The 13860-nt window shown below is 46.6% G+C and overlaps 1 protein-coding gene across 2 annotated transcripts in view; it reads left to right on the top strand.

Annotated features, from left to right (window-relative positions):
* The window catches only part of LOC148034374 (protein REVEILLE 8-like), a 61611-nt gene that overhangs the window by 31118 nt on the left and 16633 nt on the right, over positions 1–13860 (top strand). For both annotated transcript variants that reach the window (XM_087679321.1, XM_087679320.1), the window contains exons 3-4: positions 12306–12429; positions 12518–12697. In XM_087679321.1, the coding sequence (XP_087535447.1) occupies positions 12306–12429; positions 12518–12697 (304 nt within the window). The remainder of the gene's footprint in view (positions 1–12305; positions 12430–12517; positions 12698–13860) is intronic.

Here is a 13860-nt window from a genome sequence, read left to right as displayed (position 1 = left end):
GTACAAACACACATGCATTATCTATTATGCAATGATAAGAACTGATTTCTTTACAGTATGAGAGAAGAAAGAGGGGAAATCAGCCTTTCTCCATCGTTGATCAGCAGTACATGGATAGGGCTTGCTTCTTGTTGCTAAAATGGAAGAAAGAGCTCGAGAAGGAGGTGCTGTAATGAATTTACAGGCTTGTTGTCCTGTAAAACAGCAGTGATAGAAGAGGGAATATGGAGGAATTTGATAATGGAGAAGTGGGGGATGATGATGGGGATGGATGGGGCCAGTTTCTGGCTATCTGTGGGTGCTGTACATGAGTTTACAGCAAAGAAAAATGATGCTGAATGAAGAAAAACGAGCTCTTATTTATAGGAGAGGGAAGAGCTAGTACAAAAGGGGAAAGTGGAGTAGCACAAGACAAGTGTTTAGCCACATGTCATAAGATGTGACAAATGGTGGGACTCTTGGAAACTTGTGTGACAAGTGTCTTGACACTTGTCTCTTCTCTATGGCCTTCCTTTTTGGACTGAATATTGCCAAGAATAGAAAGTGTCTCTTCTCTATGGCCTTCCTTTTTGGGCTGAATACTGTCAAGAATAGAAATAACCAAATTTAGTAAGCACAGTCAGAGTACAGAATTTACTATTTTTAGAATGATATCCCTATTTTTTTAGGACTAGCATTTTTAGGCTAATTCGAGGCTCCTAAAATTTAGGGACCTCCTAAAATTTAGGGACGCCCCAATATGGGTGTCATATGAAAGCTTTTTCTGTGTACATCGCAAAAACGGTATCAGAATCTTCATGTGACTTTCCTATGCAAAGAAATGTGCATTTCAAGCTTTCAGCCCACAGATGCACATTGCACAAGCATTTCATGATCATGCCATCTTGTTGATTGTAACTGTCTGTTCTAGCGGATCTAGCCCACATTTCAAGGCATCGATCCTTTCTGTGTGCGAGTCTAACCTTGATATGCGTGAGTTTTGGTCACAGGCGCCCAATCGGGCCATATAGGTGGAAGTGTGAACTATCTTTTCTCTAACCCACCGCGTGGGTCCACCATAACCTGTGACCACTCATCAGTGGCCAGCTCCAATGCACTTTTCTTTATATCTAATTAGTGCAAAGGAAACAAATTTAATAAATCATTATATAGACAAATTAATGAAAAAGGATACCAATTCTGTTTCTATAGAGTTGTGACAGGTTCATGGAATTGTGTATGCACGCATTGGTTCTCCTTGGCTCGTAATGTTGCATAGCCTTGAGTAAATCTATCCTTGGCTGCTCTCCTAATATGAATCTTGGCCTTGTGAAAGTAAGCCCTAGAATGATGTATCTCTAGACCTGCTATATATCTCCCCACCACATGAAAATTGAAATGGTGATCATTTGATCACCATTTGGTAGTGTTTGCTCTACTATAGCTCTCCTCCTATGGTAGAGGCTCAATCGCCAAGTAGGAGCTCCATAAAAGAGTGCTGGTGTAAATAGTGTATCAAAGAGCTAGAGCTTTGTCTAAGGTTCATGGAATTATATATGCACGCATTGGTTCTCCTTGGCTCCTAATGTTGCATAGCCTTGAGTCAATCTATCCTTGGCTACTCTCCTAATATGAATCTTGGCCTTGTGAAAGTAATCCCTAGATAGATGTATCTCTAGACCTGCTATATATCTCCCCACCACATGTAAACTGAAATGGTGATCATCTGATCCAGTGGGTGGAGGTGTTAACCAACATAACCTTCTTTGCAAGGTTCATTGTGAGGTCTTTCTGCCGACGAAAGGTATGTAGTGCGTCTAGGTGGTGCTGCAACCCATCTAGGGTGTTTGAAATAAGCAAGATATCACTTGCATACAATAGCAGAGGTATCAATCCTCCCCCAAGGCTAGGTCCAACTCCTCCCAATATATCATCTAGGGTGCCTAAGATAAGCACGATATCACCTGCATACAATAGTAGAGGTATCAATCCTCCCCCAAGGTTAGGTCTACCTCCTCCCAAAATATCAATGTAGACTGACATCTCATCGATGTATAGCTTGAAGAGAGTCGGTGAAAGGGGGCAACCTTGCTCACTCCAAAGTCCACAAAGCAACGATAGATCATTCTCCATGTGCTCTGCCCTCCTCAATGATAGGTTGAAGTGCGATGATATGCTTGAGTGTAAAATACCCTTTTCTAAACCATGCCTCTCCATATGCTCAATATTGGTCTATAAAGCTTGGCTAGCATAAGGCCAAAGCCTTCACAATGGGTCCGATTGAATAGCTGGGGCTAGGAGTGGCAACAACACATCTTTGGCATATGAGAGGTGATGTGCTAGGTGTCCATCATGGTTGTGTGCTCAACCGTTATGGAGTCTTGGACTATAGCTGTGCTGAAGAAGGTGGAGGTTGCGAGAGAGAAGGTTGTCTAGGCACCTCGTAGAGTGAGGTAGCATATGTGTGCCATGTCTTTGGAGAGGTAATAGGGTTATGGGCTTTGTACTTGTGAAATGCCTTATGTGCCACCTTGTTGTTCTGCCCAAAGAAGAGCTGATAAAATTCATGCTCTACATTGGCAAGGTATGCCTTTTCCTTCTGCTACACTAGGTAGTGAAAGATTTGTGTGTTTGGCCATGTGTGTAGGTCCCTCATGCTTCCTCTTGCTAGAGGGGAGCATGGATTTCTTGGCATTCCTCATTGTACCAACCATTCTATGTGACATTCTTACCTTGAAGGGGCGAGAGGAGGGTGACCATGAGGGAAATATTGTGAGAGTGCGCAGCGAAAGAAGAACACGAACACAGAGGAGAGGAGAGAGGAAGCAGAGAATGAAGGAAGAAAGTCTGCACTGACTGAGATGAATGCTGAATACACTGGAATGGACAGAACAGTCCCTGCACGCAGCCCGGAGCGTCAGTGAGGGAACCAGGACAGACTGGAAGCAGAGGCAGCACCAATGCCGGAGACGGAGACAGAGGGAGCAGTGCTGAACCTGCAGAGCATGAATGAGATAAAATGCTGGACTGACTGGGGGGGCAGCTATAAATAGCCCCCAGCCAGAAAACTGGCCGACCTGGCCAGATCTGGTCCGACTGGCCAGTTCTGGTCCGACTGACCAGAACTGGTCCGACTGCCCAAAATAATGGGCAGTCACCCCAAAAACAGCCCAGAACTGGGCTGTAAAATGCCCAGGGCTACATGCTGACTAAAGCAGACTGAAAACACACTGACAGAGCTCCTCTGTCTCCTGTCAGACTCTGACAGGAGCTCACAACCAGGAGATGACAGACTGAGACTAAATAAGAGCAGGCTAACACCCCCTCTCAACTCCTGGGAGAGTCTGAAGACCCAAGAACCGCATGTGAGGAAGCAAAGAAGCCTGAGGCAAAGGCTTCGTAAAGAGATCAGCTGCATTGGCCGCCGTAGGACAATAGACCACCACCAGCTCCGAATCCACGATCCGCTCTCGAACATAGTGATACTGAACCTCAATGTGCTTCGTACGAGCATGAAACACCGGGTTCTTGGCCAGAGCAAGAGCACTCTGGTTATCTACGCGTAGCTCCGTAGGTCCGGTCTGGGAAAAGCCAATCTCCGCGAGTAAGCGACGGAGCCAAACTGCCTCCATAGCGGTCGAACATAGGGCCCGATACTCAGCCTCTGTAGAAGAAAGTGCCACAGTAGGCTGCTTCTTGCTGCTCCAAGAGACAGCACCAGATCCAAGGGTAAAAGCATAACCTGTAGTGGATCGTCGCGAATCCACATCACCTGCCCAATCAGAATCACTCCATCCAGAAAGGGTAATCCCATCTCCATACATGATCCCAAAGGATCGAGTCCCCTGCAAATAGCGAAGAACCCGCAAGGCCGCCTGCCAGTGATCCTGGGTAGGAGTCTGCATAAAGGAAGACAATAAAGCCACCACAAAGGAGATATCCGGCCGAGTGTGAAGCAGCCAGATAAGAGAGCCGACAAGGCACCTGTAACGGGTGGGATCGGTAAGAGGAACGCCAGCTGTCAAAAGCTTGGACTCAGGGTCCATAGGGCATGAGATAGGCCGACACTCAGCCATATCAAACTCCGAAAGAAGCTCGGAGATGTACCTGTGCTGCGAGATAAAAATGCCCTGTGCCATCTGATAGATCTCCAGACCTAGAAAGAAGTGAAGGATCCCTAGATCCGTCATGTCAAACTCCTGTTGTAGAATGGACCGTGTATGCTCCACCTGCTGAGTGTCGCTTCCTGTAATAATAAGATCATCCACATACAAGATGAGGAACACCGAAAGAGAATCCACAACCCGTAAGTAGAGGTTGGGATCATAACCGGAGCGCGCAAAGCCACTCTGTAGAAAGAAGCGGTCAATCCGCTGGTACCAAGCACGAGGAGCCTGCTTTAGGCCATAAAGAGCCTTCCGCAGCCTGTAGACATGATCCTCCTTCCCCTGTACAAGAAAACCAGGAGGCTGTGAAACATAAATCTCCTCCTCAAGAACGCCATTCAGAAAAGCAGACTTGACGTCCATCTGATAGACAGGCCAACGGTGATGAGCAGCAAGAGCCAAAAGCACTCGGATGGTGGACATCCTAGCTGTAGGAGCAAAAGTCTCAAAGTAATCCAACCTTGCACGCTGGGCAAAACCCTTGGCAACAAGCCTAGCTTTATGCTTGTCCAAGGAGCCATCTGCAAGATATTTGGTCTTAAAGACCCATTTCACACCAATCACCTTCCGTTTCGCGGTACGCGGAACAAGCTCCCACGTATGGTTTCGCTCGATGGAGTCGAGCTCGGCCTGCATAGCCTGCCTCCAAATATCCTGTGCAAGAGCCTCCTCCACAGTGGAAGGCTCGGAATCCTGAAGAATCTGTGACATAAGAGCATAGTTCACACATAGTGAACTGTCCCGCTGGGCCTGTAAACGGGCTGATCGACGAGGACCTGTAGAAGAAGCAGGAAAGTGAGTAACACTTGAATCCTGCATGAGCCGGCGATACCATAAAGGAATCCTGAGAGACTCCTTCTGTGAGGGAGACCGGGGGGTCTCCGGAACCTGTAAAGCACCCAAATCGGAGAGGGACTCCCCCTCACCGAGTGAAGGTAAATCCTCCGCATCTGAAGAAGGCTGTATATCCCGTGAAGATCCCGAAGAGGCGGTAGAAGAGCTCGTAGTAGACGAAGGCACATCCACCAAAGGAGAAAGGGAAGCCGAAGGAGGAGGAGGAATAGGGGGAGTGCTAAGGGTGATCCTGGAAGGAAGTGAAGGGAGAGAAGGTGGGGGGGGTCCGTCGATGATGAAGAAACATCGGAAATAGAACCATCAATCGGATCCTCAGAGGCTGAAGCCTCATCAAAGATCATATCCCTGCTCACCTCAACCTGCCGCGTCGTCGGGTCGTAGAGCCGATATCCCTTCGTGGTCGTACTATAACCAACGAAGATAAGCTTTCTCGACTTAGAGTCGAACTTCGTCTTCCTTTTCTTCTTGTCCACATGGACAAAAGCATCGCACCCAAAGATGCGAAAATGGGACACGGAAGGCTTCTTTCCAAAGAAAGCCTCATATGGAGTCATGTCCTGTAACGCCGAAGTCGGAGAGCGGTTGCGTATATGCACCGCTGTAGCCACCGCCTCACCCCAAAGGAAATGAGGAAGACTCCTATGCTCCAGCATAGATCGGGCCATCTCAATCATGGTCCGATTTGCACGCTCCACCACACCATTCTCTGATGGTGTGTTCGGATGAGAATACTCCACCCGAATACCATGATCCCTGCAAAACTGAGAGAAAAGGTGAGAAGTGAACTCTCCACCGTGATCAGCTCGAACACCACGGACTTTGGAAGTTGTTTGGGTCTCCACAAACACCTGCCACTCACAGAAACGGGAGTACGCCTCGCTCTTGTACTCCAAGAAATAAGGCCACACATAACGACTAAAGTCGTCCACAATCAGCATCAAATACTTGGCCTTCCCAAGGGAGGCCGTGCCCATAGGTCCGCAAAGGTCGGTATGAACCAACTCAAGCGGTGAAGTAGCCCTCCTAGAAGCAACCTGCGGGTGAGGCTGCCTGTGCTGCTTGCCCCTCAAGCAGCTAGGGCACAAAGTGTGAAGAGGAGGGAAATCAGGAAGTCCCTCCACCATCTTCCTCCTAGAAGCCCGGCGAAGAGAATCAAGGTTCAAATGACCATACCGAGCATGCCAGAGCAGCCCAAGCTCATGGGAAGTCCGCGCAGCCAAGGCTGTGAGCGTATAAAGCCCACCCTCCTGTGTACCTGTCCAAAGAGCATCACCTGTAGAAGCATCCTCCACTGTGACTGCATCCTGAGTAAAAATGACTCGGGTACCTAACTGAGTAAGACCATGTACAGATAATAGGTTAAAACCCAAATCAGGCATATAGAGAACTTTGGCGGAGGAAGACCGCCGGTCTGAAAACATAGGTAAAGTCCCCACTCCATGAACAGGAACTGTAGAATTGTCACCAATGGTGACTGTACCCCCTCTGGATCGAAGATCCTGAAGCCAATCCTGACGGAAGGTCATATGTGAAGATGCGCCACTGTCGACGAGCCAAGGCTTCTCCTTAGTGGTAGAAGTTAGGGCAGTGTCTTCCTCAACAAAGAGATGCACAAACGCAGATTCTGTTGTGGCTGGGGCCGCCTTCGAGTCCTTCTCCTTAGGCTTCAAATGGGGATACTTCTGCCAACACTTCTCCTCGGGATGAGTGCCCTTCCCACAATGGGGACACTTGGGCTTCTTCTCCTTCGCATCCTTCTTATCTTGCTCCTTCTTGTCCTTGGACTTCTCCTTCTTTTGTTTCTTCTTCTTGCCACCACCTGTGGCAGCCGTAAATGCCTTGGTGGAGCCACTGGCTCCCACCTCTTTGAGTCGCTCGTCATGCTCCAAGACAAGCGGGGAAAGCTCCTCCCATAGGAGAGTCTCACGGGTTCTCGTAGTGATGAGGCTGGTGTAGAAGACATCATAGCGGGGTGATGGCAGCTGAGTCAACAGAATCATCGCCATATCCTCAGACGATATCAGACGACCAAGAGAGGTGAGCTCGCCTCGCATATCCTCCATCTTCGTGATGTGCTCCTTCATGGAAGAAGAACCATCAAGACTGAGCATCCGCAACTTCTTCTCCAGGGAAATCTTGTGGGCAAATGTCTTGTGCTGATACAAAGATGCAAGCTTTGTCCATACTTCCGCCGCGGTCTTTAACCTGTGAACATGTACAAGAACAGAATCATGGAGACTCCTAAAAAGAAAGGAACGGGCTCGAGAGTTGAGCCTATCCCATAAGGCTGCACGGTCCATAGAGGTGCCATCGGACGAATCCACGGGGGGTCGGTCGATGGGCGAAGAAACAAGATCCCACAGATCAAAGGTATCAAGGATGCAAGCCACCTTGCATGACCATAGGGAATAGTTGGAACCATCCAACTTGTCTTCCTTCGGAAAGGAAGGGAGAATCGGCACCTGGATAGAGGGAATCAAGGAAGGCATCCGCACAGTTGATGCAGTCTTCACTGAAGAAACCTTTGCAGTAGATGGAACCCTCTGAGATGCATGGACTGAAGAAGGACGAGTGCGAGGAGGGTCATCCCGTTGTCGAACTTCACGATAGTCCCGCCTCCGCTCAGAGGAATGATGAGAAAGAAGCTCATCCTCTGAGTCTTCAAAGCCTGAAAACTGGTAAGACATCTTCCAATCTGCAAAATACCAAAGAAAGTTGTGCCGCTGACGAAATAGGACCAACAGTGTGGTCACAAACCACCAAGATGCAGGCAGAAAGTGCCTACAGCCACCTGGATCTGCAAAACGCAAATAGATCTGATGGCGAACACCAGAAACAAGACCACCAGCACCGGGAACTTGCCCAGACAGAGGTCGCCTGCAGGATAGGAGCAGCCAGGGTAGAAGCGACCTGCAAAACAGCAAAACGCAAGCTGTAGGAGGGTCGCCCTGCAGCAGAGGAGGTCGCCTGGCAGCAAACGCAGGGTTGCTGCGTCACTAGATGACGTGGCAGCCCCTGTGTACAGCAAACGCAGGCTGTACAGCCTTCTGATGCAGTCGCCTGGCTGGAATAGACCTGTTGGCAGCCTCCTGAAGGAATCGCCTGGCTGTTGTGGGACTGTGGACAGCAGCAGTAAGGTATTTCTCTCGTCCTCCGTGCTCTCAATCAGGCGATGATACCATGTGAGAGTGCGCAGCGAAAGAAGAACACGAACACAGAGGAGAGGAGAGAGGAAGCAGAGAATGAAGGAAGAAAGTCTGCACTGACTGAGATGAATGCTGAATACACTGGAATGGACAGAACAGTCCCTGCATGCAGCCCGGAGCGTCAGTGAGGGAACCAGGACAGACTGGAAGCAGAGGCAGCACCAATGCCGGAGACGGAGACAGAGGGAGCAGTGCTGAACCTGCAGAGCATGAATGAGATAAAATGCTGGACTGACTGGGGGGGCAGCTATAAATAGCCCCCAGCCAGAAAACTGGCCGACCAGCTAAACTGGCCGACCTGGCCAGATCTGGTCCGACTGGCCAGTTCTGGTCCGACTGCCCAAAATAATGGGCAGTCACCCCAAAAACAGCCCAGAACTGGGCTGTAAAATGCCCAGGGCTACATGCTGACTAAAGCAGACTGAAAACACACTGACAGAGCTCCTCTGTCTCCTGTCAGACTCTGACAGGAGCTCACAACCAGGAGATGACAAACTGAGACTAAATAAGAGCAGGCTAACAAATATGTGGTTGCCAACGTATGGAGTGTGGAAGTAAGTTGTGTTGTGAACTCCTCCAAGGGTATGTATGGATCCATGTCTTGCAAGGCCCAATGCGGGTGGTCAGAGTAAGCACTTGCTATCTCTTTGGTAAAATGATACATGGGGAATCGTTGAGAGTACCTCCATGGTGGGTTCGAATTGTATCAGTAGGCGATTCTGAAATGAAGGTAGGCATGATCTCCAGCTGTTGCAATTGGATGTGAGGCGATGCTAAAAGAGTATATATTTGTGATGAGAGGTAAGGATCCTAGTAGATAATCCACTATACTTGCTTTGAGCCTTTGTGTAGGTCTAGTAAAGGAGCCTCCTCTTGGCCATCTAGATGCATGCTCATGTCGAAAGCATATGTGAGTATTGGATCTTGGCCATCTAGCTAGTCTGTTAAGAATATTCAGTCCATGTGCACATCCTAGAGCCAAGAGGTGGTCGCTATAGTTTGTGACCTTTATGGTGTCCTTAATGTCTTGTTGAGTCCCATCTCTGATGATGCTAGTTCTGTATACATAGGATCCTTGCTCTTGAAGGAAGGTACCTGTCTCTATGTTGTGTGTGCATTAAAATCCCCAGCTAGTAGAACATCCCCTATGCTGGAGTAATGCACAATATCCTCATAGCATTGGTGGAGTATGCTGGGGCAAAGTAGCATATTGCAATGTATATGTCATGTGGGCTGTCTGTATGTATCCGGATCCACATGTAGCAAGCCTCCTCATCCCTTCTTATGACTTGCACAATACGATAAAGCTCCTCCCATATAAGTACCACCCCTCCTAAACCTCTCATCTTGCTTTTTGATCGTGCTCAAGCACAGCAGGTCCAAAAGGAATAGTTGAACGCAATGCTAATAGAGAAAGTCAATCACCTTGGATTGTGGTCCCAATCCCTCTCAAAACAGACAGTGGAGGCACCCTCTGATCTCATAGTACATTGGGCACTTGCATATTTATAGCCTTCTCATTCCCCGGCTCAACTTGGTAAAGCTAGTAGACCTAGCTCTTCGGGAGAAGGGAATCTGCTTCACAGTGATCAGTCTTATCTATAATTGGTACACATGAATGGTGTACCATACTCCATGGGATTAGTATTCATCTATGTATCTTGTCCCCATTACAAAACCATTGGGGATACATGTGGAAGATGCTTCTAGTAGAAAGCCATCTTCTTCATCCTCAGATCCTCGATATGCATCAACTAACTTGTGGTTGCATGTTTTTAAATGATGTCCATATTGATAATCCTATTGAGCTTCTCTCTATTAAGCCCTAAGAAAGGGAATCCAAGCTATGCTATAGAGGTGGAAGGCGATCCATATGTAATGTGTGCCATGTCTCTACAGAGGTAATAGGGGTATGGGAGTTGGGCTCCTGAAATGCCTTCCAGGTCACCTTGTTTTTGCCCCAAGAATAGCTAATAAAACTCATGCTTTGACTTGGCCAGTTTGCCCTCTTCTTCCTCCACAATAAGAGGTGAAAGATCATGCGTGCTTGGCCATGTGTATAGGTCCCTTGTGCTTCCTGCTAGAGGCGAGCATTAGTTTCCCAGCATTGTTCATCATACTAGCCATTGTGTGGAATATTCTTGTTCAAAGGGTTGAGAGGAGGGCAAGTGTGAGGGAAACACATGGTAGATGAGGTATGGAGTGTGGAAGTGAGCTATGTCACAAACTCCTCCAAGGGCATGTATGGATCCATGTCTTGCAAGGCCCAATAAAGATGGTCGAAGTAGGCAATTGCCATGTCTCCGGTGGAATGATACCTGGGAAACTGCTAATAATATGTCCATGGTTGGGTTGAATCATATCGGCAGGTGATGCTGAAATGAAGGTAGGCATGAGCTGCAGCTAGTGCAATGGGATGGGGGAAGATGGTAAAAGACTTATATCTGGGATGAGAGGTAAGAATCCTAACAGGTAATTGTGCTTGCTCCGAGTCTCTATGTAGGTCTTGTGGAAGGGTCTTCTCTCAGTTGTCCAGATGCATGTCTACATGGGAAGCATACGAGGGCATCTGATCTTGGCCAATTAGCCAGGCCATTAAGATATACTAACATACACTAGGGTGTAGCGATAACTAACATTAAGCTCTAAGTCCTATTTATAAAACCTAATGCCCAAAGCCTAGAGTTCCTTGAATACATTCATAGAGCACACTACAAGACCCTTTAGCAAGCCCTAAGGTGCCTTGACCACGTTCACACATAGGGAACCCTAGTGGTCAATGGTATGGGTGCCCATCCATGACTTTCACACATAGGGACCCCTAGTGGCCAATGGTATGGGTGCCCATACATGATGTTCAAGGATGAAACACTAGTGCTTGGCCTTTGCAGGTTAAGCAGAAATTGTCTCCCATGTCACACTGGACCAAGAAAATAGGAGAGAACATATAGCCACCATTCAAGCACCGAGAATCTAAGTCTTTAGCTCAGTCAGAATCAGGCTATCCCTGTACCTCTGCAATGTTTATCTATCACTAAAGTCCAAGTCTAGCATGTAAGTATTAGAGAGATACATAATTAGCGCATACCAGAGCTCCATTGAGATTTTTTTGTGTGTGTTAAATTTGGCTGAGTAAAGAAGGATAAGATTTTTTGTCAATATAAGGGCCAGACCAGGTGGAACGACCACAAGACTAGCATGATCAGAAAAGTAGAGATCAACCAATTTGGATATACCTTCTCAGAAAATTAAAGATCCTTCACTATTGGGCTGGACAGCTGGTGAGTACCACTTATGTGTTGTGGTACTTGCATTTGGCTGTGTGCTTAAGCAGCAGTGGTATTGCATTTTGGGGGAAGGGGAATGCAGCACAGTGGGGCATTCTGTCACAGCATGATCTAATTTGTAGGACACATAAATTATTCTTTTCCAAAGCATCCCATTTGAGCTGAAAATGTCTCTCTCATCCACATTCCTTTTGCCTCCATTGCAATGGAGAAGTGCGTTTATCTGTATCCCACTTTACCAAAACTTCCTCTTTTGTGAAATTAACCAACCCAATCTTCAAGTTAGACCCTAGCTTTTCAAAGAATAAGTAGGTGATTAATGCCATAAGCTGTTCCTTGACAATTGATGCGGTTTCCTGCTAGATGATGTGGTTGCTTTCTCAAGCAGAGTATGGTAACAAGTGCCTTCCATATCGGAATGAAGGAAATATTCTTGGCATGTGAGATGATGTTTGGTCATGTCTTTTGCAATGAAGGAAAGATTCTTGGCATGTGAGATGATGAAAGCTTCTGTTGTGGAAGGATCATTTCTTTCAAAGTTATTGTTTCTTAGCACGTGCTGACCAGTATCTTAAGTATCCCATGGTTGTCAATGCACTCCTTGTCTTTTGTAAGATTTGCAAACAAGTGTTGTTATAAAACCTATTTTGAGTGAATGTAAGCATGTCTGCTAGTATTTTAGGTGTGCAATCATTGTGTTTACCTGTTTTATTCCTTATGTGAAGAGACAAGGTTTTGTTCCCCCATAAATATGTTTATTAGTTTGCATAACAGTTTTTACATGCTAGAACTTACCAATACTTGACATTTAGATACGGAGCCATGCACAGAAGTACTTTCTGAAAGTCCAGAAAAATGGAACAGGAGAGCATGTCCCTCCTCCTCGCCCAAAGAGGAAATCTGCTCAGCCATATCCACAGAAGGCTTCCAAGATCGGTAAATTTACTAATGATTTTTGTCTTCCAATATCTGGCCTGCACATGTTTTTATCACAACATTTACAGGAAAAATTCCTCATTTACAGCTCCTTCACATCTTTCCCATCCTGTTACAAGTACCATTTCAGTGGTTTCATCCAATCCTGGCCACCCAATGCTGGCCAACTCCTGTAGAAGCTTGGTTGCTCCTGTTCTGATTTCTCCAGCGTCATCTTCCTGGATGCACCATGTGGAAAGCTCAAACAGCCAAAGCGCGAATATGCCCGGTAACTTGTCTTCAATGTCTTATAAGGCTTTCTTTAGGGCCAATGTGATGGGTTGGTAGATTGCGATTATTACCTATTCAATGTCATACCTTTTAACAAATTAGATAGCTCCAGCTAGACTATTTAGCATATGTACTTCTTTGTAAAATTCTTCTGAGCAATATAGTTAGTCGCTCCTGTTTTCACAAATAGAAAAGCCTTTCAGCAATTTATTGATTTACATGTTTTCATTTCCATTTTGCCAGTAACTCTAGGCTAGATTCACACACACACACACACACACACACACACACACACACACACACACACACACATTCAAGGGGCACGCCAGATTGCCTACAATTGTTGTGGCTTAGAGCTTGGATTGCCTACAGTTGTGGTGGCTTTGTAGATGTCAGACCCTTATGCATTGGTTGCAAAGTGAGCATACTGCTTTGAGGAACTCCTCGCACCTTGTATGTGCATCGGCGCGGACGAACCCCTTGCAATTTGGAGATCGTGATGGGACTTGGTTGTGCAAGTTGCTAATTTTTGGCATCAAGTCTTGAGAAGCTCTATCTCACACCAAAACATAAGTAAGATCAAAATGATTAGCATGGGTGTGGAAGCTGGCAGCTTCTGGAGGCATGAATTGATGCCCGTGATGCCTCTAAGCCTCTTCAAATGGCACTAGGAAGAAAAAAATATAAAGCTGCTTGCCTTCTAAGGGGCTAGGGACTAAAGATTTTGAAGACCATGTCCACCAATTCTGCAGTTTATGCCAGAGTAGAGGGGTAGGTAGGGAGGATGCTTTTCTCATACTCTTCCCTTCTATCCTAGAGAATGCTGCGGATAAGTGGTATAGCCAATTTTTGTAGAATCCTTGTGTGATGTGTGTATCCCTCAAGGTTGAGTTTCTTAAGGCTTACCATCCTAGAAATCGAGAAGATTACATCACGCAAGAGTTCAACTCACTCAAGTACAATGAAGATAGAGTGCTTGATGTCCTCACACGAGCAAAAGTATTAGTGGGGTGCCTTTCAACTAACCGTGGAGACTTCATGGTAAAACAATGGGTTATGTCACCAGGGGGTGATAGTTTTTGTAGTTGCTTTCCTTATTTACTTATACAAATATTTTATTTTTCTTTTCTTTAGTTGCTGTTGCTTTTTACCCCTAGAGTT

Source organism: Lygodium microphyllum, chromosome 6 (assembly GCF_053477565.2).
Source record: "Lygodium microphyllum isolate KBCC chromosome 6, Lygodium_microphyllum_v1.1.10, whole genome shotgun sequence".
NCBI lineage: Eukaryota > Viridiplantae > Streptophyta > Polypodiopsida > Schizaeales > Lygodiaceae > Lygodium > Lygodium microphyllum.
This window is presented reverse-complemented; position numbering and strand designations above follow the sequence as displayed.